Source organism: Grampus griseus (genome assembly GCF_964374135.1).
Source record: "Grampus griseus genome assembly, chromosome: 5".
In the NCBI taxonomy this organism is placed as follows: domain Eukaryota; kingdom Metazoa; phylum Chordata; class Mammalia; order Artiodactyla; family Delphinidae; genus Grampus; species Grampus griseus.
This window is the reverse complement of record NC_138998.1, coordinates 48,105,021-48,131,332: the sequence shown is the minus strand read 5'-3', so window position 1 is coordinate 48,131,332 and position 26,312 is coordinate 48,105,021. Positions and strand designations below refer to the sequence as shown.

The following is a 26,312-nucleotide window of genomic DNA, read 5'->3' as shown; positions in this document are numbered from 1 at the left end:
TTCCACCAGGTTATAATCTGATGTACACAGATCTCTACAAAAATGAATAGCCCAAGTGGATATTTCCAAAGAGGAAATGTTTGCCAATCATTATACTATCAGCTAATGAAATTAATACTTTTGGAAAAATACGGCCAAAATAGACTGTAATCTGTTTTTTTAGAGCAGACTTGTAACTTGACAGAGTTTCTGGTATAGAAAACACACATAAATCAATTCAATGTATTTGTCTTTGTTCAAAATTACCAAATATATACATTCATATGTTTGAATGAAATACATTTAGATATTATGACCTAGAGATCCAATAAAATGGGATTGTTTTATAGTTCCCTTTATACCTAGCCAATTCCTTTACTAAGCACTCAACGTAGATAAAGGAGTTTAACTGTGTGATACTTGGCACTTGATATCTGATGGCTGCCTATTTATATATGACTTAAAGAAGCCATAACATCCCCACTTAAGAGACCTAGAGATCATCTAGGTTACATTTTTACTACCACACATTACCACCACGATACAGTGAATAAAATATAACTTTTCAATTATTCATGGCAGTGCAGAATGACTGGTTCTTGAATCCCTGACCAGGTTCCCTATAAACTACTAGCAGAGATTAATGAAAAATTTTTCAATTGATGGATGAATACCTCTGGATACAACAGAATATTAAAGGCCAGTTTTGCAGACAGTCCGTTATTTTATTGCACAGATTTCATTTAAAGAATAAAATGCACCATCAATGTTTGGAGAGTTTGGGGTCCAGATACTGATACACCATCAGTATTTGCACCCATAAAGCCAAATTCAACAGTACAATTTATGTTAAACAATATTGCTTCAAGGCAGCTAACAGAATGAAAATAGAGAGAAATGGGGAAAAGCTTCTAAAATGTGTTAAATGGAAGCACATGCAGGTGTAGGATTCAAAACTACATCATACAAACCTGGAAATCAAAAACGTTTTGTGGAATGTCAGTTCGAGTTATACTCACTTGTACTGTTATTTATAGTATCATTAAAGTCTACCTGGTTCATTTCCTTCATACTGATGAATTGAGAATTTCAGGAAAACCATGGTTATAAAAATGAGCAATCTTGAAAAAGTATGTACAGATAAATGTAAAATCACAAACTAAAAAATATCTCCACCCCTTGCCCTCAACTTACAAAAGGGAAACTTTCCCATGGAGGGAAAGTGCCACAATTCCCCTCCCTTCCCCACCCCATGTTCCCAATTCTATCTTTTTCTATTGGTTATAACTAAGTGACCTTGGAGCTGAGAGAGGAGGGAGGGAACAGAGAGGCATGTTTATGAGGCTCCCATTGTCATCTGTAACAGTTTGAAAGTGTCTTTTATTTCTCTCCCCACACCCAACTCAGCAATGTTTGCAAGATATTTAAAAGTTAAAGAGAGGGGGAAATTTTTTTCCCATATATATGTGTGTGTGTGTGTGTATATATATATATATATATATATATATATATATACATATATATATATATATATATATGTGACAAAGGAATGCCCAGAAAAGAGCTAATAGTGGGCAAAACCATGGAAAAAATGTGTGGCATCTGAGCTAAAGATTTCTCTTAAGGCAACAAAAGGAGAGGAGGTGTTAAGACTACAAAATGCCAGACAGGATGCTTTTCTAGACCGTTGGCTTTGGAGCCTGGCAGAGGAGTGGGCTTCCCACCCCCTCACTGTGGCAAGCAAACCTAGGGCCATGGGCCCAGCATCTATAGCACCTCCATGGGCAGGCTGGTAGCTCTCTTATACATGGGCGCTCTTGGCATGAGTGGGGGAACTGGAGCCCGAAGAGTAGTAGAAACGGTTTTCACCAAACGACTGGGCATCTCCGGCGCAGCAGATGATGACACAGCCACCCACAAGGCACAGCACAGCACCGATCCAGCCCGCGTACAGGGAGTAGCCAAAGCTCACGATGGTGGTCTCACGGTGGGCGCACACAGGAAACCAGATGGTGGCGACCATGGCACAGAGAGCTGGGGAGACATGGAGAGGGCTGTGACTGGGCATCCCCATCACACACCAGCAGCGGGCAGGCTCCCCTTCACTCCACATACACACCCCCCTGGCTTCCAACCAACTCCAAAAACTCAATACACTCAGCTCTGCTCCCGCAGGGGCAATCAGAACTTAAAGGTTTGAATCTATGGAATAAGCTGATCAAAAGCTTGTACCAAACTGCTAGGTCCTAATTTTTTCAACAGGTGGTGGAGACAAAAGAACTCTGATGTAAAAACCTAGAAATAAATCATTTAAGTCCAAAAAATATGTATTTGTATTTATTTATATATCTTGACTTTATATACCTATAATTATAATTCTACTCTTACACTTACCTAATTGCATTATAATTATCTCTTTACATGTCTACTTCCCATTCCAAGTTCTGAGTTCCTTGAAGGCAGGGCCCATGTCTTATGTTTGTAAAGTCAGAGTTTAGCTCAGTACAAAGCACAGAGTATGTGCTCAGTGAATGACTGGATGACCTGAGCTATTCAAAAATGAGAAACAAGACAGTGCCCACTCCAATTTCCACTCTATTCTTTCAGTTTGGTCAATTCATAGTACAAAGACCAGAAGAAGCTATGAAAATTCTCTTGCTGTGGTGAATACTGCCAGACCTCAGTGGAGTATCGGCTAAGAGTCTGAGTTTGTATTGTGCTGTTTCACAGTCACAAAATCTCCATACACACATGAACAGTTCTCAGAGTAAAAGAAGTTACCCATTCAAGGGTTGTGACCCATCACAACAAATGTCATCACCATAAGAAATAGCCTCTACATCATTTAGTGCTTCCCCTCCTCCCAAGCAAAGTAACAAAACAGGGCAGGCGGGAGCCTATAAAGACTTGAAGAAACATTTTAAACCTCTACACTAGCAAGTCAAATAGGGTAGCTACAAGCTACATGGGCTATTGAACATTTCTTATGAGGGTAGTGAGACTGAAAACCAAATTTTGAATTTTAATTAGTTTAAATGAACACATGTAGCTAGTGGCTAATGTACTACCCAACGCTCTAGGCAAAGTAACTCCATTCTTCTTTTGGTGTCATCTGATCTCTCACAACTACAGCAGGACAGAAATTTTAGTTAAAGATGTAGGTTGGGATGGCACATGAAAGTTGACAGACCAAAGAGTAACAATAATAATAATGTTTCTAATTGTTAGTCATAAAGCCTTTGATACGTTCACGGCAGGGCATTGCACTGTTTGCTACAAGGGGTACCCTTGTCACTTTCAACTCAGCAAGCTTTTTTCTGCTTATACAGAGTAATTTTCTAACTTACTTCTATGCCCACAGAGAAAACAATGTAATTTTTCTTTAACATAGCACTCAAATCTAACAGCCCTGTACATTAGTTCTAAACTGAAGAAAAGATTTAAGTCTTACGCATTTTGAAAGACCTTTTAGACTATCTCATTGCACTTGTGTAGGTTGTAACATAGGGTTTTGTTGACAACGCTGTAAGCCCATCCCCACAAGGTGTGTATATATATATATAAATAGATGTGATTCCTGTCCTAAAAAAGTATAGATCCCAAGTGGAAGTCAGAAGTAAGAAAGTGAACTTGGGGGCTTTGAATTGCTCCAACTGGCTTTCTAACAGCCTAAATTCATTCCGTTAACTGTGAACTATTCATATATTTAAGCAGTTTATATATTGATAGATTATCTAAGAAGCTAAAATCTGTCCATATGTTAATAGCTTCACTTAAAGAGTAAAGCACCATCATGCCAGCTTCTGTAATAGTTTTATATGCGATACCATAAGAAGATGTATTTTCCTTCTGTGAATAGAGTATTCTCAAGAACACCAGTTGATCTGGTTGATGGAACCTTCCCTTTCCAATGCAGGGCTTTGAATACTTAAGATACAATTTTTTTCTTTCTCTTCCTCTGGCCACAGATTCCAAATCTGGCACTCTTGGAGAACTGCTTGGCTATTGTCATAGTTATACTCTCAGTGAGGCACAGAGAAAAGCCTTTTCTCTATCATGAAAGGGGCACAACCTTTTTCTAGAGTGTTTGAGCCAGAAAGAATTGCTCTAGATTCTTCATATCAAGATACAATCCAGCTACACACCCCTAGATGCCCAAAAGGGGCATACGTTCTGATACGGGCAAAAACAGCAACCTAGCAAGGGCTTCCAAACACCCAAGCTTGATTAGAGGGAAAGGTGGGGAGGGAAAAGCCGAATTCCATAGGGGAAAAAAAAAGATTTGATTCCCAGTTGATTTGGTTCAATCCAATTGATCTTTCCTATAAACTATTAACTGGATTCAAAACAGGTTATGGTTCAAATTAAGTTTTATGTTTTTCAATTACTTTGTATTTATATATACCACACACACACACACACACACACACACACACACACACACACAAACAAAAGCATTCTCCACATTTCATTTAAACCTCACTTAACTTGCAGGTTGGTTTAGATTTTATAGAATAAGATTTAAAGTTTGCCTCTAATTTCACTGAATTCTTTCCCTTTTCCTAGGCAAAGGTTATCTTCACGTAGGGAAAGAATCAGGCTCGCTATTCAAAAGTAATTATCACTCTTGATTTTGAATGTTTTAGAGATTTTGTTAGATTTCATTCCTATATAATTCACCAGAAAAAGGAAAAAATCATTAAAATGTCTGAACATTTAAATAATGAACTTATAGGACTGGGTGAGTGAATGAGTGGATGGATGGACAGACAGATGGAGAGATGAGAGGTAGATTCATTTCCAGTCTATTCTCCACCTCATCCACACCAAAACTGACTTCCAAAATTATAAAACTTGAATGTGACTTTAACACACTCAAAGCTACAAGCTCATGATTCACCTCATTAAAGATGTCCTTCTTTTACAGTCCATGCAAAACAAAGCAAATGAGCACCAGCAGGCTCTTTATTTCCTAGTAGATAATTGAACCCTAGGTGGAATTCCTGTGGCTCTCAAAGATGGACCACATCAAAAACCACTAGAAGATGACAGACTGCCACACAACATAAAGGGAATGAGAAGTTCACTGTGACCTTCAACTGAACTCACAACGAAGAATGTTTAAAAACTAAAAAAGGAGTTTACTCAATTTCAGCATGGTTTGAAGGGAAAGGAGATTTACTGATTTACTAGTTTTAATCAGTAAAGTTAAAAATGCAAGTCATATCATACTCAGCTGAAAGATGTGACACATTAATAGAACTGGCAGTAATTTTTGGCTTTCTTAAAGACATAGGAGGCCTGCTAGAATTATTGCTATTTGCAGACACACACACACATACAAAGAGTTTGTAATGATTCTCTCCATATTTGGGGAAAATAAAGAAAATGTTTTTCTTAAAAAGTCACAGTTACCCATAAGGTAAAGAACATTGAAGGAAGGTAAAGGGAATTTTCATTTCTTTTTATGTCATCAGAATTTATTTTTAAATTAAGTCTCTAAAAATAGGACAGGGGGAATTTTTTTTTTTTCTTTTTTTTAATTTGCGGTACGCGGGCCTCTCACTGCCGTGGCCTCTCCCGCTGCGGAGCACAGGCGCCGGACGCGCAGGCTCAGCGGCCATGGCTCACGGGCCCAGCAGCTCCGTGGCATGTGGGATCCTCCCGGACCAGGCACGAGCCCGCGTCCCCTGCATCGGCAGGAGGACTCTCAACCACTGCACCACCAGGGAAGCCCAGGACGGGGAATTTTAACACTTAGATTTTTCAATTTGTTCCTCCTCTTCTAACTTCAGAAGATGCAATAATTAACTGCACAAGAGGAAAAAAATTCTGCCACTTGTGGGGGACTAGAAAGTGAAAATTAGGGATATCTTCATCTGAAAAAAGAAAAGAAGGAGAAGGGGAGAAGAAAGCTTCACTGTGTAGATATAGATTCATCTGGACTTGGTCCTCTCACAAGCAGAAATCCTTGCTCCTCATAGAATAAAATTGTTTGCCCTTTTGGATAAATTTCAAATAATTTAATACAATCAGTTCTTTAGTTGATAGGAAATACCCTTATTAAAAGTTAGCAATGATTTTGATGTAGCCAAACACAGAAAATACTTGGGAAGGCAGTTTAAGAGCAAACATGAAATGTAAGTGTAGCTTTTCATCTCTTTAGGGATTAGATGACACAGGGTAATACATGGAGTTAAATAAATGTGATGAAGTTAAATAAAATTGGTACAGGTGTGTTTGGCTTTGGAGGTAACAACTTAGAGACAGAGAGAGAAGGACAGACAGACAAAGAAGCCCAGAAAGACAGAAGAGCCGCAGACCCTGACATTTCTTCCTTCCTCCAATGAGCACCTCTGTTTTCAGGCTTCGTCACTTTCAGTACTAAGCATTGAAACAACTTTTAAAGGCATCGTTTCCAGCACAAAGCAATATTTTCACTAAAATAAATTACTCTGACTTACATTAGTAATACTGGAAAAAATCTCCCTTGATCTGATATCTTGAGATTTGCTTCAAAAAAATCTGGGGACTGGGAGAAAAGTAGACGTACAGAGACGAAGCAGATTGAAGGTGAGTTGATCATTATTGGGAATGAGTTTGGGTTCATTACACTAGCCTCTACTTTTGCGTATGCTTCAAATTTTCCACAACACCTTTTTTTAAAATCCCCTTCCATTTAACATTTTACAGTGCACCGAACGCCATCTTCCGCAATTGATGCTATTATCTCATATGATCTAACTAGCAATTCACTTTAGCTTTTCACAAAGAAGCCGGTTAACTCAAGACAGCAAGTAATCAGATTTCTAACCAGCTGTTGGTTGGAGTCATACGTATTTGTTGTTTCCTTATAATCTGAAACCACAAAATGTTTCGTCTTTCCTTTTTCCATTTGTCACCGTCTAAAGTTTGACTTAAGAAAACAGCCGCCAGAGGACACAGGCCTCTATGCAATGACTTTTATGAAGATCTAATGTTTACAACAATCATCAAGTCAATGGAATATCTGAGTACATTATTTTCCTGGCCTGCTTTCAGCCCTTTTTCCCCTTTATTTCTATTCCACACATCGTTATCTCTTTTTTCCTACAACCTTTTTAAAAAGCCAGCTTCGTGGTTATTTGTTAAGTTTTTAAAAAACACTGAAGTTAGAGACAGGAAAGACCCCATAAAGCAGTTAATTCCTCCAATTTTACTAATAAGGTCATTTTAAGCCACAACCATACTAAGATGCTACATCCTTTCTTCTACCCACATGAAATTTGATTTAGATTAGGAACTTTGTGTAAAGTTAATGAGTTTGAAAGAAGACTTTTTCTATTATCTCAGTACTCCGGGATTAAGGGCATCACTGTTTATTTCACACCCAAGGATTCCCAATCCCCCTAGGACATCCGATTCTCTGTGTGTGACAAGCTCAATTTTTCCCACATTTGCATATACCCTTTATTTTACGGCACTTTCATTATTAGCCTATAAGTTCCAAGTTGCAAACTTTTTTCCAATACAAATATTGGATTCCTGAGGCCATACTTTTGAAACCTTTTTTCCAATACAAATATTGGATTCCTGAGGCCATACTTTTTAAAAGGAGGAGAGAAGACGAAGGATTCCACTTAGGAAGGAAAATACATTTCCTTTCCTTCCATTCCCTACCCCATCTCCCCAAGAAACACCCAAATCAAGGACTTTGTAACTTACAGTGAGATGAGAAGTAGACTGAATCAGAACTAAGCTTGAGCATTTTCAGTTGGGTAGCTTATCATGACTTTTCATAATGGAATAAGTCCAAAACTCAAACTATTGATCCCTACACTCTGGTTTTTACAAAGTAAGCAAAGAAAATATTTCCATTAGACCAGGATGTGACCTGGTGTTTCCAGGAACAGCTCGTCATCTCTCCTTACCAGTTTCACGTGTGGAGATGACCCTGCAGAAATTAGATGTGATGGAAGGAATACCCAGTTACCTTCTAGTTAGCTCTCTATTTCCTCTAAACAACAACATCTATAAGGTAGCAACCAGTTGTTGAGCACCTACTGGGCACCAGACACCGTGCACGTTAAATAACTTGCATACATCATTTCACTATTCTTACCAACCTCAGAAGTAGGCAGTATTGTCCCCATTTTATAGAAAGCCTCAGAGACATTAAGTAACTGGCCCCATTCACACAGCTAGAAAGCGGTAGGTCCAAGATTTAGTACAGTTGGTCTGACTCCACATGATAGGATGAAGCATCTCAGGGCATAGATACCTCCTGCCTCAGCGGGGGTTCTTGAAAAGCCATAGGTTAGAATTAGATTTGCCTCTGCTCCATCCTGGATCTGAGGCGCCCACTGCGCCTTGAACTACTCATCTAGCTTAAGAAGTCGGCAGTTTCGGGCTCCCATTCCTTCCCCCACAGCAGGAACCAAATCCTCACAACACTGAACTCAGACTCCTGAGAAGATAAGCTGTTGTACCACAGACATAATTTATTTTAAGCTTTCTGAAAAATAAAGGTTTTCAGAGTCAGGAAGAACTGATTTTCATTAAAAGTGCTTACAGTTTTCATCCCAAGATTAGCTTTGACACTGGTTCCGGTTCCCAGGCTCCCACACCCCAGTGTGCCTGGCCCCCGTTGGAAGGGGACCACACCTCAACTGGAGCACCTCTGGTGACCCCTAGGACAGAAGCCCATCCTGAGCCACACAAAGGGAGGCTTCACTCTCTCTTGCTCCTCCCACCCACTGCCCAGCAGGGGAAACAAACAAGGCACACGGGCTCCCTGCCGAGGAGACCTAGGGGAGGCCAGCAGGTGCCACACTTGAGACAATGAGCTTTACATTTCCAGATCTAGCAAGCAAGGGAGCTTGTTCCAGTCTAAACAACATCCAACCCAAAGGCAAGCCGCGACCCACTGAGAAACAAATCCGGACAGGAGCCATCAAAGAGGACGCAAGTACCACTGGAGATGCAAGGCTACAAGAGGGCAAGGGGCAGCCTCCCTGGGGGAAGGGGTGTCAGATCACTCAATGCCCCGTCCATCGTCTCCCTCTGGGCAGCAAACAAAGACTGAGGAGCTCACACCCATACCTGCCCACCCCTCTCACTCTCCTCTCTATGATTCTGTCTGCATCCACCAACCCACTTGAAAAAGATGAAGAAAAACAGTATTTAATTCGTCTAGGAAGTTTCAAACGACGGGTTGTTATTTTTTTAATAATCATTATATTCAACTGGACAATTAAGTTGTTTTCAGGGGTTTTTTAAATACCAATTTGTCTCTGTGACTTTGCTTTTATATCTTTATTTTCTACAGGATTTGGGTTTGGGGTTTTCTCATGTATTCTCTTACTTGTGGATATTCTGTGACTCTCATATGGAAGGCTAGGATTTCTAAAGATGAACGCTCAACACAACGGACCCATCCTTTGGTTCTGGGATCCTCAGAGCTAAAGAGAAAGCCTTCTGGGGCTTCTGTAAGAATGTGAGGAAAGTTACAAACAACCGCAAATATCTAGGATGAGAAGGGTTTCACCTGGATTCTGCAAACCAGTTTAATTGTAGAGCTTTTGTCAACCTACTGGAAAGGGAGTTCAGATGCAAAGATCTGGCCATCGAAAAGCACTACAAGGAAGGACCCTGTGAGTTGACTGAAGCACATGATGCTGATTTTGTGTTCCGTGTGGCACTCCCACACAAATTCTTTGTGGCGGGAACCAAAATGTCCACGCCCAAATTCTTCTCTGGACATTACAGAGGTTTTCTGGTCTTTTCACTCCTATTAACACACACACACACACACACACACACACACACACATGCACACACACACATGCACACACACGCACATGCACACGCACACGCAAGCCCCTCCTCTGAATTCTCCATGGCTTCACAAGGCTCTAAAAACCTCCAACCCTTTGCAATCAAGGGAAACCTCACCCCTATGCCTCATGTCTCCTCACCTCACCAGTGTCACTGTGGGTGACCATCACTAAGTGGCACTGATCCACACAGAACCCTGGCTCCTTACCTTTCCCCCTCAAACACATGGTCTGATACCAGTTTGGGGATGGGAATGTCCTGTCCCAGGAGAACATGATTTATATCTAACTCATATGCAAACCAATGTCTCCTCACAATGTCTCGGGACACTTGGCAATAAGAGCTGCTGTTCTTAAAATGCATGTCAGAGAATAGAGCTAGAAGGACCCTCCCTAGGCTGTTAAATCAAGATCCCCGTGTGCAGGTGTAATCAGGAACACCGAACAAGCACATGGCATGTCCTTGGCCTGAGCTGCCCCTCTCTCCAATCCATGACCTGATCACCTTCTATCCAGCTCTCAAAATTCATCGCCAGGGTCCTCTGCTCTGGAAAACTCCTCCAATCTGATCAGGTGCCTTCCTATGTGTATGCACAGCCTGTGTACCTTTTTTAGATGAGCAAGTATACCAAGTACATCAAGATGTCCAAGTACACTCAAAGCACAGACTACCTTCTTTTCTCCAATATCCCCAGTGCCTACCACACCGCCCAGCACTCAGCGGGTGCTCAGTGAATGCTTACTGAATAAAAGATGGAATCATCACCTGGTGATCTACCACCCTCAGCATCTTACTTTTATCTTGCCCTCCTCTTTCTCTGGTCTTTCTTTATATGTTAACTGAAGTTCTCAATCCTGGTTGCACTCAAGAGTCACCTGGGAAGCTTTCAAAAAATATCTTTGCCTGGTCTAATGCCCAGAAACTCTGACTCAATGGACCTGCAGTGGGACCTGGACACAGGTGTTTCCAAAAACGGATTTTTATCATGAGGCCTGAGTGGAGAGCTGCCCTGTAACTCTTCTGCCTTCTGTTCTCTCTCTTAGGCACACCCTCAAAATCCTTTTTGTTTGTTTTCTTTAACTTTTTTTTCCCTTGGCAGCGCCGAATGGCCTGTGGGATCTCAGTTCCCGGACCAGGGATCGAACCTGCACCCCCTGCAGTGGACGTGCAGAGCCCTAACCACTGGGCAGCCAGGGAAGTCCCTTAACTTACTTTTATGTTCAGTGATTCCCACAGACATTACTTATCCCTCTGCATCAACCGCCCAAGAAACATAAAGGGATACACATTGTGGGGGGCTTTTCCCCCAGTGGATTCACATGCCTTCCTTGCACACGTCTCTTGAACTCGATGAAGCAGCAGCAAGACCCGAGATTCTTCAGGTTCGCTGGGAGTTGGGGTGCTCTACAGAAAGCTGTCTTACCCACAAGAATGAGCATGACGCCAGCCAGCTGGGCCCGCCTGTACTTGGCCACGCCAGGCTCATGGCCCGTTCGGATGCAGGGGAGAACGGTCAGCAGCAGGAGAATGGCCGGCAGACCCAGGACTGAGGCAGCGATCATCAGGGCTCGGCAAGCCTGCACGTAGCCTGGGAACAAGAGTGCAGACAGGGTGGGTTAGGCCATGGGTCCCCGTGGATCCTCAATCCTGCCTCACGGGAATCCAGCACCATCTACCTCTTCCTCCTCTTGTCCCACTCCAGGACTTATAATATGTTAAATGTTGTCCAAGATCACTTTGCATGTTCAATTTTTAACGTGACTCAGTGACAAAAAAAAAGGAAGGTTGGGGGCTGGAGAGACTGAATGGGGATCCCTGGTTTAGACCACTCATCCAAGCTTCCGAGATGAAGAGGCCAAGAGTACGATTACACTGTTACATCACCTTGTGAAAAATTCAGATTAAAATTCAAATCTTTGAAGAATTCTTCTGTGATGGTCTGTGTTGATCCCAGCCTGCTGTTGATATGTTCTACCTGTGTGACCTTGGGCAAGTGTCTTGACACTTTCCTCACCTACAGAGTAAAAATAATAATAGTACCTACATCTCTCCAATGGAATTCAACTAAGATTAAATTCGTTAATTCATGAAGTGCTCAGAACAGTGCCTAGCGCATGCTAAGTACTGCAAAAAGGGTCAGTTATTATTACTGGTATTCCTAATTTTACTCTGTGTCAAGGCAGTACTTTTATCTCCAGGTGTACTAGGTGATTTTGTCCCTTAATCATGTGCTTTTAATTCACATTGTATATAAACAGTATGTGGCCCTAGCTAGACTAAGCTAAGATTCAGGCTTCCTCTCTTGATATCTCCCCAGATACTGCTTGCTCATGAATCCTGTCCCCTATAGATGGTCAGGCTCCATCTCCTGCCTCCCCGACTGTGCCCTGGGCATGCTTCCACAATGGTCCATTTTCCATAAAGGCATCTCTCCAGCCCCAGGGATTCCTAGAAGACAGACACCTGCCTTGGTCTTCATGGAGTTAACACAGTGCCCACAACAGATGATGTAAACATACAATTATGAATGAAGGAATTAACGAGTTGAATAATAAGAGTGGAGCAAAGCTACCTGAACTTTATACTGTCAAATAAAATGCCAGGTAACTACTTTATTAAGAAACAGATTATAATATGTGCAATATTTATGTAAAATAAATCTGACAAGATGCTGGGAGAATATGACACACTTAAATGTATCGTTTCTCACTAAAACACTCTCCCTCCTTCAAAAAAGGGGGTGGGGGAGTTGTAACTCTCCCTCTTGACTCAGAGGAAAGTAGAGCTAATGACCTGGGGGAAGCAGAGTTAATGGCAAAGCCAAAAACAAGCCCCAGCTTCTGCCTCATGTGGCAGGACCCTCACACCAAATGTGGCCAGCCTACTCGTGCACCAAGACCCGACTGCAAGATTGCCTCTTAGCAAGTTGTGTTTTGCCAAAATTCAGACTCCACAAGGGCACGCTCCCAACAATTGCCCAACTCAGTTTCTTCTGAATTAAGGGTAATAACTCAATCAAGTATCTGTTGACTTGAAGACCCCCAGATAGGCGCCACAGGAGGTCTGAGGCAAGACCTCTGACCTCAGCCCTAAGCCCCTGCGACTGGTCAGGGAACCAGGGCTGACATAAAGGAGAGTCAGCTAGCCACCCGGATTCTGAAATTCATGGCACGGTCTGTGAACATGCTAGGTGTCCAGGCCACATTTGAGAATCTAAAGATGGAGACTGAGATCTGTCCCTGTCCCCACCTACAGTGTGAGGGAGGGGACCGCAGGAAGGATTAGGCCCTCCCTAAAGTGTACTCCATCTGTAGGATGGCCTATGTTCTCTAAAAATAAACCACTTGTCACTGAATGCTCAGCAAACTTAATTTCAGGAGGAAGGAAGCAGAGAGTAATTTTATGCTTCAAGTCAGATTCTTAAAAATACCATGCCCGGCTTTTAATAAAAAATATAGCTACCATTTATGCAGCCCCTACTCCATCTAAGGAGGCTTACATTTCTCATCTCATTTAATCCCCAAAACAACTCTGAAAGAGAGGGGGTTGGTTTCATTTTAATTTTTAAAAGACGACGACTGGGGTTCATAGAGGTTAGGAACTTGTCCCAAATCACTCGGTTTGTAAGCACTGCATCCCAGAGTCTGATCCAGGTCTACCAACGGCAGCTTTAACTGAAGGTGGGTCCACATCTGGGTTCCCCAGACCTCTGTCATTCTGAAAGTCCAAAATGGAGGGCAGGACTGGCACGCACTGTGCGTACCTGCTGTGTGTCAGGGGCAGTGCCAGGTGCAGGGGAAGATGCAAAGAGGGTAGGATGCTATCTATATCTCTGAGGAATTTAAAATGTGCTAGGAGAACTTGACTCACAAACAAGGAACAGAAAAGTCAAAACGTGCATTGACGGGGATAGGGGTCAAATACCAGGGTGGCAAGGAGGAAGGGCGGATAGATTCCGACTACAAGGACCTGGAAATGGGAAGCACTTGAGGTGAGGCTTAAAGAGGGACAGTCTTCGGGAGAGAAAAGCTCATCCAGGAGAAGGCCAAAGCCAAAGTCTCCCAGACTGGCGGCCTCGGGGGCCAGTTACTCCGGCCGACCGCCCAGTTACTCCACTTGTTAAGGAAACCGGGATAGGCCTTTAAAGGCACACCATCCTCAAAGGCTAGCGAGACAGTCGTGCTTAGGCCTGGGCCGGGATAAGCCAAGATTCCGAGCAGAAAACCTGAAGGGGCTCCGAAGACCTTGTCAATCATCCAACTGGCTCGAGGTTTAAATCTGAATTGAAACTTGCCCAGAATTTTTCAACGGGGCAGCAAGTTAAGATTCGGCACCGGCTGGCGTCGGGGAAGGTGGAAACTAGGCAACTCTTCCCTCCCCTCCCCACTCTGAGGCACAGCCGTAGGGGAGGGGGCGACCCGCGGAGTTGCTCCTTTTCCCAAGGTGAGTGGGCCCTCCCAGGGGCGCCCGTTCTTCCCTCTCTGACCCCAGGGTGCGGAGACTGGGAGGGGAATCTCGGCAGGCCCGAGGACCGACGCCCTTCACTGCGGGGGCAAGGGGTAGGGGAAATGGGACAGGCCCCGGGGCCTGTGGGAACCGACTGGGCGCAGGTAGGAGGGCCCTAAATTGGCCAGGACACCTCGGCCGTCCCACAAGGACTGGGAAACTCAGCCTGCGCCTGTTCGGATAGCTGGAATGCTTTTGTTTCTCTCTTTCCTCCTCCAGCCTCTGCGGGTGGATTCTAACAGGGAAAGCGGGGCGCCTGAAGGAGGAGGCCAGGGGATGAAGTACTTCTGATCCACCCACAGTGGGAGCACGCGGCAGGTGAGGCTACGGTAATTAATATGTAGGGAGTTCCAACTATGTGTCTATGTCTCAGTTCATTACCTTCTCAGGGTGACTCGGCCAGTGGCCACCACTGTCATCCCAAATTCCAGATAAGAAAACTGAGGCTGAGAGAGGTTAAGTTCAGGGCTACCTAATTCCTCCTCAACAAAGTAGGACTGAAGGTGTCAAAAGATGCCCCAAAGTCTTCAAGCCCCCAGATGATTCTGTGAACGCTGCCTAATGCTCCCCTCCCCCGTCTGCCCGGAAGGAAAGGGTTTATTTAGGACAGCCACTTGCAAGGCAGGGTCCTTACCCGGCAGGATGAGGATGTCCACCAGGGGCTTGCAGTGGTACAGCCCCGTGGCCAGGACGCAGTCGGCCCACAGCCCCTTGGAGCCCAGCTCGTCCAGCTTGCGGCAGGTGGGGATAGTGTAGCCGCAGGTCACCACCCAGTCATTGGTGGACGTGGTGACGATGATGCCGATCCAACCCACGAAGCTCGTGACGAAACCCACTATCTGCAGGAATGTGGCCACCATCGTGGCCGCCCTGGAGTCCCTGCGCCTCTCCCCTCACTAGCTGTGCCCGCGCCCGGGCTCGACGGCGCCTGACCCGGCCCTCCTTCTCCCGCGCTGGCGAGCCGTTGGCCTGCGACGGCGAGATGCGGGATGCTGGAGGAGGCGGGAAGCCACGAGACGCAGCGAGCCCAGCTGCACGACGGGCGCGCGGCGAGGACAGCAGCGCGGCTGGGCAGCGCGCCCCCGCCCCCCTCTTTAAACCCCGCAGACCCGGCCGGCGAGCTCCAATCCGCGACGGCCCCGGGTCCAGCAGACCAATCGCCGGGCGGGGTCAGGAGTGGGATGTGGAGGGAAGCAGAGCTAGGGAGGGGGTGATCCCGCCGCCCCGCCGGCGAGCGTCGCACGGTTAGTGTTGGAAATAATAAAATTTCGAAAGAAAATAATTCGATCCAGGTCCAAGTAATGGACAGTGACAAGAGGGCCTGCGTCAGGCGCGAGTTCTATTTTGCTGCGAATTCTTTCTCTTCTTGCTGCCCCTCTCTCATCCTGTCTCTGGGTCTCTCGCTCCATCCCTCCTCAGCTTCTCCCTGTTCCTTCCCAGCTGAGAGCAAGGACCGTGGTACTCCCAAGAGCGCCCAGTACAGTTCCTCCTTGGCCCAGGATTGTTTTTTGTTTTTGTGTTTTAATACATCTTTATTGGAGTATAACTGCTTCACAGTACTGTGTTAGTTTCTGTTGTACAACAAAGTGAATCAGCCACACGCATACATAAATCCCCATATCCCCTCCCTCTTTAGCCTCCCTCCGCCCTCCCTATCCCACCCCTCTAGGTTTCCCAAAGCACGGAGCTGATCTCCCTGTGCTATGCGGCTGCTTCCCACTAGCTATATATATATATATATGTGTGTGTGTGTGTGTGTGTGTGTGTGTCGATGCTACTCTCACTTCACCCCAGCTTCCCCCTCCCCCCCCAAGTCCATTCTCTATGTCTGTGTCTTTATTCCTGCCCTGCCACTAGGTTCATCAGTACCTTTTTTTTTTTTTTTTTAGATTCCATATATATGTGTTAGCATACGGTATTTGTTTTTCTCTTTCGGACTTACTTCACTCTGTATGACAGACTCTAGGTCCATCTACCTCACTACAAATAACTCAATTTCGTTTCTTTCTATGGCTGAGTAATATTCCATTGTCAGCCCAGGATGGCAACTGATGAGCTGAGAATTGCCCTAAGAAACAGACTTGAAGCATTCAGCATACCATAGTTACTGGTAGAAAGAAAATGATCCTTTGCCAGTGGTCAAAAATCATCAGAGGTGGCCATGGCCAGAGTAATGATAACAACACCAGTAGCAACTCACATTTATGCAGCTGTCATGTACCATGTGCATGCGTTTATATTTTATAAATTATCTCATTTAATTCTCTTAGCAGCCCTTTATGGTAGGAATGATTCTTTACACATAATACTCACGAAGAAACAGCATGAGAGAGGCTAAGTTGCCCAAGTTCACATAACAAGGAAGGGGTAGCCTGCATCCCACCTCACTAACCATTCCTGGGAACCTGTCCTGATTGTCACTTTCTGAAAATTCCTAAAGGGCTCGTGTCTCTCTCTCTTTTTTTTTTTTTTTTTTGCGGTACGCAGGCGTCTCACTGTTGTGTCCTCTCCCGTTGCGGAGCACAGGCTCCGGACACGCAGGCTCAGCGGCCATGGCTCACGGGCCCAGCCGCTCTGCGGCATGTGGGATCCTCCCAGACCGGGGCACGAACCCGTGTCCCCTGCATCGGCAGGCGGACTCTCAACCACTGTGCCACCAGGGAAGCCCTCGTGTCTCATTTTTGACATTAAAAGCTAGGCTGACAGCTCCTGCTCACTGTAGATAAGTTAGTATCTGCACTCCACTGAGAACACTGCCTAGCCTAGAGTGAGTGTTCTGCAAGTGTAAGCTGTCATCATCATCATCATCATCATCATCACCACCGTCATCAACATCATCAAGCCACCTTCTCTCCATGCATTCAAGTAAGACCTATTATATGTACTTTTCTATCATGTAGAGAAGTTGTCCTTGGGCTATATTTACATTAAACAGTTTTAACTCCCTTTGATACATTTGGCTTATTATATTCCTCTATCAACAATCATGAGATTTAAAGATGAGAAGGATTTCAGTAAGCACAAGACTTCCTACTCAACACTCCAAGATATAGATCATAAGTCACAGGTAGTAAGCTTTCCCATATCTCTGCTGAGCAAATCACCATGTCTTCTAGAGAAGACTTGCCTCAAGGAGACCCCAAAGGAATCAACTGCAAGACAGAAAAGGCTCTGTAAGAGATGAGTGTCAATTAAAAAGCTGCAATAACCACCCAGGAGAGCACAGTGGGTAAGAATGCAGGCTGCCTGGCCTCGAATCCTGTCTCCACCATTTCCTAGCTGTGGATTCAAGTTACCTCACTTCTCCGGGCCTCAGTTTTCTCATGTGTAAAATGAGGGTTAAAATAATGCCTAACTCATAGGTTTCTTGATGATTATGTGAGTTAATATACATACTGAGCTTTAACCAATGTCTGGTACAAGGTAAGGCCTCAGGGAACCTGGGCTGCTATTATATATGATATATATAATATGATTTTATATATATATACATACATACACATATATTTATATATAATTCAGAACGCTTGCTTTTGTACTCTTATGTGTTCTCCTTGAACTCATACAAGTTTTGTTTGTAGGAAATACTATATTATAGGAATATGTCCGTTTTTTGAGTGAGTCATTGTGTTTGAGGCATTTCATCACCAGGGTCTACTGACCTGGATGTTTTCAGATATTTCCTTATAACATAAAAAAGAGCTTTTGTAAGAAGTAAAACATAAAACCCAAGCAACATCAATTCATTAAAAAAGAAGTTATGCAATCTGCACTCTTGCGACTCCATGAGCATTTGACATTCTAACAATAAAAATTCAACCAATCATAATTCAACAATGCCCAGATCACCCAAAGTTCTCACAGACACACAGAGGCACCTGTAAAGGCAGATTTCAGAACTCAGGCTCTAACTGGTAGACGGAGTTGTGCAGTTAAGATCTTGGAATGGAACTTCCTGAGTTCATATTCCAACTTGATTACTTGAGCTGTCCCTTATCCTATGCGACTCTCAGGTTTTTCATCTATAAAGTGAGACTAGCAGATGCCCCGATACAGTTATTGCGAGGATTAAGTGAGATAACTTTTACGAAGTACATAGCACAGTGCCCGGCACTGATGGGCACTCATAAATGTTAGCTACTTTTGGTATTATTCACAGGCAATATTGATCGATTGGAAATATGAGTTGCCTTTGATAAAGACTAAAACTAAAATAATTAGGTTATTGCTATTGTTATCTATTAATGGGAGAAAAAAATCTTAAAATGAATGTTTAAATGATCACAGCACAGATGTACAAAAGGCCACTCAAGGGAGGCCAGCAAAATATAACCTATTTGAACGAATTAGCCATAAATAGTGTGTCCCTTGAAAAGAAAGTTGGGCAGCCATGGAAGAATAGAGACCTGGGAACCCAGAGGCAGAGAGAGGCCGTGAGAATCCTCCACTATCCACAGGAGATGGAAATGGCATGGTGGCCGCAGAATCCGAGGGTGCGGTCCCTTTGGCAAGGCTCTCTGTAAAGTGGGGAAGTCCCTCAAGCTATCTTGGCCAAGGTACTTTTCCTAAAATCATCTGCATTCTTTGGCTGTGACTCTACTCCCCAAGCCCTCCTCTTCATTAGAATCTGCCTTCCTACATAGCATAACTTAATAAACTGACATTCCAGGTCTACCACAGTCCCAGGTACCCTTTCAGTTGTGAGAAGCAGTCTCTCAGGGTCCAGTCACCCCAGATAAGTGAGAACAATGGATCCCCAGACCTCCCAGATGGAGGTTTTTCCAGTTAATTTTCTCCCAGAAAATTTTGCCATGCCATCTCTTCACATTTCTATAGTATGTAACAGAACTGGTAAGGTATAGCTGAAATCTGATTCCAGGTCTTCTGACCCTAAGTCCAATATTCTATCCATTATGAAAAATGTAAGAGTCTTTCCTATGGTCTGAGCATAAGTTCCTCAACTTATTCGAAGATATTTAAAGGGGAGGATTAAAGAGATGGTCAGTGCCCTAAACCCCAGATGTGTACTGAACAAAGGAAGCAGCCTGGTTAACTGTTCTTCTGCCATTTATACCTAAAAGTAGTTAATCAAACTAAGTGTGATTCAGTTAGAGTACAAATGCATATCGTACTGGCAAATGTATTTGTTGACAAGCATCGAAAGCCCACATTGAAAGCAAAGCTTGGGCCAAAGGAGTGGGCTCGCGGCGCCTACTAGTGGTTGTCTTTTATCATTGCATAGCTGGTAAAAACATTTTCTGTGTAAAGGAGCCTATGACTCGTAGGGAAACATGATTAACCGCAAATTCCAAATGTGTGATCATTAGATCCAAGTGGAATGTACACTTATTTGTGAAAGCTTTCCTCATATATTAAAATGTATCTCTTTAGGAAACCAAACATGAAAACATAGGACATATATGAAATTACTTAAGTGAGATTATTCATTTAAAAATACTTTTAATAAGACCCCTTTTTAAAAGGAGAAATTTCTCTGGTGGATTTCGCTATTTGGTAATGCAAATTCCACATACACACACATTTTTAGAAACACTGTCGTACCAATTCATAGTGTAAAATAATGTGTCAGACATAAGCTTTAAAAAATGAAATGCCATTTACAATAGCTAAGATATGGAAACAACCTAAGTGTCCATCAGCAGGTGAATGGATAAAGATGTGGCATATATACAGTGAAATACTACTCAGCCATTAAAGAAGATGACACCTTGCCATTTGTGACAACATGAATGGACCTTGAGGGTATTATGCTAAGTGAAATACGTCAGACAGAGAGACAAATACTGTATTATTTCCCTCATATGTGGAATATAACAAACAAACAAAATAAATGAACAAACCAAACAAAAACAAACATGTAGAGAATAGAGTAGTGATTATCAGAGAGGAAGAAGCAGAAGGAAGGCAAAATGGATAAAGGGAATCAACTGTATAGTGATGGATAGAAACTAAATTTTTGGTGGGGAGCATGCTGTAGGGTATACAGAAATAGAAATATGATGTCATACACATGAAACTTATATAAATCCAAGATCAGGACACCAACTAGCAGATTCGTGTCAGGTGAGAGTCCTCCTCCTGGTTCACCGATAGCAGTCTTCTCACTGTGTCCTCTTAAGGTGGAAGGCACAAGGGAGTTCTCTGGGGTCTCTTTTTATAAGGGCACTAATCCCATTAATGAAGGCTCCATCCTCATGACTTAATCACCTCCCAAAGACCCCAACTCCAAACATCATCACATTGGAGATTAGGTTTCAACATATGAATTTTGGTAGGACACAAATATGCCGTCCATGACAGATGGGAATCTGAAGACAGCGCAGAAGAAATCAGGAGATGGGGATTATAACTGGTCTAGGGAGCGGGCAAGAGGCAGAGTGAAGGCCTAAAGTGGAGCTCTCTCCAGTAGGAGGACGGGATGTGTGCTACTCAGGTCTCAAGCAGGAAAATCTCTGATTATCGAGAGATGCTGGCCTCAGTCAAGTTTTCTCCATCAAGAGAAGAGCAGCACCTTCACAAATTACTTCCATCTAGAATTTCAAATTCAACTAAGGAAAAATTTGCATTTTCAGGGTCCCATTTCTTGGCCTTCGTGGTGCAACTAAAATACTGTTCCTTCAGAAGCCATTTTATTCCAAATTTCCCCTTTGTCCACTTGGAGATAAAGCAAAATAATGAAAAGCTTGTACCTGGAGTATAAGGTTTGAGTCCTTTCCAAAATGTTTTCTCTCTTCTGCTTTCTAACAGCCAATTCTATTTATCTGCTTCTCTACCAGAAGTTTCAGAATACATTGGATGAAATCACATCTAATTCAACCAATGAGATCATACTTCCTGAAGAGCAGTAAAAGTCCTTTGTTTTAGCTCTAACTGGGGATCACACTTACTAAAATATAATAGTAATAAAGTATGGAAGTATGGAAAGGGAAAATAAGAAAATTAACTAGAAAGCCACACTATTAAATTTGCTTAGAAATTAAGAGCAGGGGACTTCCCTGGTGGTGCAGTGGTTGAGAGTTCGCCTGCCGATGCAGGGGACACGGGTTCGTGCCCCAGTCCAGGAAGATCCCACATGCTGCGGAGCGGCTGGGCCTGTGAGCCGTGGCCGCTGAGCCTGCGTGTCCGGAGCCTGTGCTCCGCAATGGGAGAGGCCACAACAGTGAGAGGCCCGCGTACCGCAAAAAAAAAAAAAAAAAGAAAAAAAGAAAAAAAAAAAGAGCAGTTGTTTGCATTTAGCTATCTAAGGCAACAAAGTACAGAGCAATTTGTCAAACTTTGTCTTTTACTGAAAATGTATGAACTATAAAGTGATCAAAACTATCATGTGTCATTACTCATTTAATATATAATATAAAGTCATAGATTATGTTATCAATGCTATACTGTTCCAATTAAAAAAATGGCTAGAAGAGAAGCTTATGTCTCAATCTTACTAATAGTTTTTGTTGTTTGTTTCTTACATAAATAAAGATCCTATTTTATGAAATTATTCTGAATGGGAACATTCTTGGACACCAAAGTCCCAGGGAGACATTAGAGCAGGGAGGTTAAGGGCCCTGGTTGGAATCTTGGCTCCAATACTTACTAGCTGTGTGGCCTTGGGCAAGTTATTTAACCTTTCTGATAAGTAACTCTGGTTAGAAACTAATATTCTATTTCCTGCCAGTAAAATGGTATTTAAAATAGTAATTATTTCATAATAGCCATGAGAATTAAATGCATTGCTACATGTAAAATGCTTGGAGCACTAACACATAGTAAGTACTCAATAAATATTAGCTTTAACACCAAAAAATAATCAGTTGATATTAAACCTGTTTGAAATTACATAATCTTTTTTAAATTTTTTATTTTATTTTTCGCTGCATTGGGTCTTCATTGCTGCTCACGGACTTTTCTCTAGTTGCAGAGAGGGGGGCCACTCTTCGTTGAGGTGCGCGAGCTTCTCATTGTGGCGGCTTCTCTTGTTGTGGAGCACAGGCTCTAGGGGTGCGGGCTTCAGTAGTTGTGGCACTCAGGTTCAGTAGTTGTGGCTCATGGGCTCTAGATCACAGGCTTAGTAATTGTGGCGCTAAGTAGTTGCTCCACGACATATGGGATCTTCCCAGACTGGGGCTCAAACCCGTGTCCCCTGCATTGGCAGGCGGATTCTTAACCACTGCACTACCAGGGAAACCCTGAAATTAACATAATCTTAACCTTCATATTACACAGCAGTGAAATTCAAAACATTTCGTAGTCTGATGACAAGAATTTGAAAGGAAAGCAAATTGCACCTCTTCTCTAACTATAGGATAAGGCCTTTAAAACAGCTAAGATATTTCTAGCCACTCCCCTCTTTTTGCCATTAAGATTTAACAACTAGATACAATTCCTTTTTAATCAACTGATAATATTTTTGCAGAAATTAGCTTGGCCACTGGGGGGCTCTCACAGGCTCTCATTAATGCTATTTAAAAGTGATTCAATAAAAATAACTAACACAAAGAATGAACATCACCAAATACCAATAACACAACTGATAAATCCCGTTTCAAAAGTAATTCAGCAATATATATCAAATAGAATAAAATATGCATGTTCTTTGATCCAGCTTCTAAAAGTCTATCTAAAAAATTATGATGATGATATCACTTATACGTGGAATCTAAAATACAACACAAATGAACCTGTCTACAAAAGAGAAACAGACTCTCAGACATAGAGAACAGACTTGTGGTTGCCAAGGGGGAGGGTATTAGGAGAGGAACGGATTGGGAGTTTGGGATTAGCAGATGCAAACTAGTATATATAGGATGAATTAACAACAAGGTCCTACTGTATGGCACAGGGAACTATATTCAATATCCTGTGATAAACCATAATGGAAAAGAATATGAAAAAGAATATATACGTGTATTAACTGAGTCACTTTGCTGTACAGCAGAAACTAACACAACACTGTAAATCAACTATACTTCAATAAAATTTAAAAAAATAAAATTCAGTATTAGTTACCTACAAAAAATAAAATAATTATTATGAAAGTGTTCAATTAACTTATTCAATTTACATTTCAATTAAGTGTTCAACTAAGAACTAGATGATAACGTTATAAAATATTAATTTCAAAATGGAAATGGCTAAATTTTATTTCAAAATACCTGTACAGTCGGAGACTAGTTTTTAAATATAAATAAATATATTTGGAAAATATACACTGAAATATTAACAAGCGTTCCTTGGAGTAGTGAGATTGAGGGGTTTTACTCTCTTTTATTCTTTAGGCATTTTCCAATTTTCCATAATGAACATGAGTTGATTTTATGATGAGAAAAAAAAGTTTAATTTTGTAATTTAAAATATTTTGGGAGAATTCCCTGGTGGTCCAGTGATTAGGACTCCACATTGCACTGCAGCGGGGCACGGGTTCAATCCCTGGTCTGGGAACTAAGATCCCGCAAGCCACACAGCATAGCCAAAAAATAAATAAATAAAATAAAATATTTTTTAAAATTTTAAATATTCATTATTATAAGGGTCTACGAAGAGTACTCAAGTCCCTATACACTATGTGACCCTCCTGATAATTATGTGACTACCTCATCAGCAGTCCTCTTTACCTTCAGAACGTAGTTCAAGCCCTTTAGGATATAGGCTCACAAAGGCCCTTTATGACACAAACCCCTCAACAACCCTTACATTTCAATTAAGTGAAATCCCCTCCACCGTGCAGCTCCCTACCCCACACTATGTCCACACCAATCATAATGAACTCCTTGGACTTACCTCGTAGCGGAACACCACACCTTCTGGTCCCCTATGCTTTACACCTTCATTCTGCAAGAAGTGACCTCTCCACCCAGCTACTTAGCAGTCACCCAAAATTAGCCCAAGAACCTCCTACGACAGGACTTTCCTACCTCTTCCTATGAAGTTCTGAAGGGTCCCATAAGACCTTGTGCATGCTTTTATCAAAACATAAATTACCCATACTATGCTGTCTAGTTTCTAATTTAACCATGTGGATTGTTTTCTCAGCAAGAATAATATTGCATTCATTACTAGCCTCCAACTTATCCTCATGCAGATCCTTCTACCTAGAATGCCTTCCAGCACAGCCACAGCTCACATCTCTCTAAGTTCCATCCAGGTGTCATTTGGAACAGGAACATCCCTCACCCTCCAGGGTGAGCGAAGTCTACCCCTCAGGTTCCCCTAGCCCTCTGTATAGGACTGAGTCATGCTGCTTTCAAATTAGCTGTTCAGCTGTCTGGGAGTTCCTCAAAGGCAGAAGCTGTGTCTGACTCATTCCCCTAAGTCCAATATCTAGTAGAGTATCAGTGTCAGGCCAGGGCAAACAGTAATCATTGTTATCTGAGCTAAACACCTTCTCTTAATGCTTTCCAAACTAAAGTTCTAGCTTAATGTCTAAAATGCTGTGGTAGGGAATTCCCTATCAGTTCAGTGGTTAGGACTCTGAATTTTCACTGCCGGGTCCTGGGTTCAATCCCTGGTCGGGGAACTAAGATCCCACAAGCTGCATGGCCAAAAAAAAAAAGGGAAAAAATAAATAAAATAAACACTGTGGTTTCAACCAACATCACTTTAGAGGAAAGTTCTTGTCCTATGCTGTGGTAAGCAATCTCTAAGATGACTCCCAGTGATCCCCACCTCCTGGTATTCACACTCTTGTGTAGTTCCTCCCACATTGTTCCAGGAATAGCACATGACAGAAGTGAATGAGCAATAGCACATGACAGAAGTGATGGTATATCACTTGCAAGATCAGGTTATAAAAAGACTGGGGCTAAATAAAAGAGTGGTAAGACAAATGATGAACTAGGAAACTCCATTATGTTTGATATTGGATAAACACTGATAATGTTTCCACAGAAACATCCAAAAAGAGAGAGAGAGAAGAAAATGTCAGGACCAACTTTGTTGATGCTCTGAAAAATAGTCAAAGGTTTATAGCAACAAAACAAATACCCAATCAAGAAAAAGCCATCTTCAAAATGATAGGGAAGTTTGGGGGCATTTTTATTCACCCTTTCACCTTCCCACCCCAGTGCAGCAGCAGTCTTGATCTTGAAGCAGCAGCAGCCCAGTTCCCAGTTCCCTCCCTTGAACAGGGAACAGAGGAGACTTTATTTGAAAAGCATCATGTACATCTATTCTGACATCTCTGGAGTATACATGAACTACCGACACAAGACTCTCATCTTCAATTTGCCTAACTTGGAACTTGGAAAAAGCAGTGGGCACTGCTTGTAAAAGATGCAAGGTGGACTACAGACTCACAGATGCCTGGGACAAAAGATTACAGGTATAGGAACTTTCCTGGCGGTCCAGTGGTTAAGACAATGCACTTCCATTGCGGGGAGTGTGGGTTCATCCCTGGTCAGGGAACTAAGATCCCACATGCCACACGGCCAAAAAAATAGAAGAAGAAAAAAAAAGATTACAGGTGTAAACAACCGATAGATTGTCTAAGAACTGGAGGATGAGTTAGGATGAGATTCTTTGGGAAATTAGGACATTCAAAAGCAGCTGTCTATAGGGGGAATTTAGAAAGCTACACACATGCCCAGGCAAGCTGCATACCCAGGAAGACGTGAAAAGGCCTTAAGTTTTCACTTTGGGCTGATTCCTAGGATCAGAGAAAGCCTACTGGAGTATTTGAAGGAGTGTTTTAACATAGAGCCAAGATGCAGAGACTGTGAGAAGTAGTTGGATTTGTTTTTCTGCTTCTTTTTAAAATTTTTTGTGAGTTTTTGTTGTCTTGTTTTTTAACTCCTGACATTCAAGGAAATGTCAAAACATTAGCTGAACATGAGCTAAAGGGACACGTCCATGACCACACACAATAAGGAATAGTCTTTGCAAAATAGTGTGGAAAAATCTCAAAGCACATGCACTACCACAGCCTACAGCAGTAATAATTTAAAAAAAGAAAAAGCAAACCTTGGGGAAGAAGGAAAATCTGATTTCCAGAATTACCGCATTAT

At 42.6% G+C, this 26,312-nt stretch overlaps 1 protein-coding gene across 1 annotated transcript; it reads right to left on the bottom strand.

The window, feature by feature from the left end:
• Positions 1 to 1,558: 1,558 nt before the first annotated feature.
• Positions 1,559 to 15,161, bottom strand: CLDN11 (claudin 11; the record flags this gene model as incomplete). Its single annotated transcript, XM_082655541.1, has 3 exons — positions 1,559 to 2,013; positions 11,219 to 11,383; positions 14,936 to 15,161. The coding sequence occupies 3 exons, from the start codon at positions 15,159 to 15,161 to the stop codon at positions 1,781 to 1,783; spliced, it is 624 nt and encodes a 207-aa protein (XP_082511667.1). The 3' UTR covers positions 1,559 to 1,780.
• Positions 15,162 to 26,312: the final 11,151 nt, after the last annotated feature.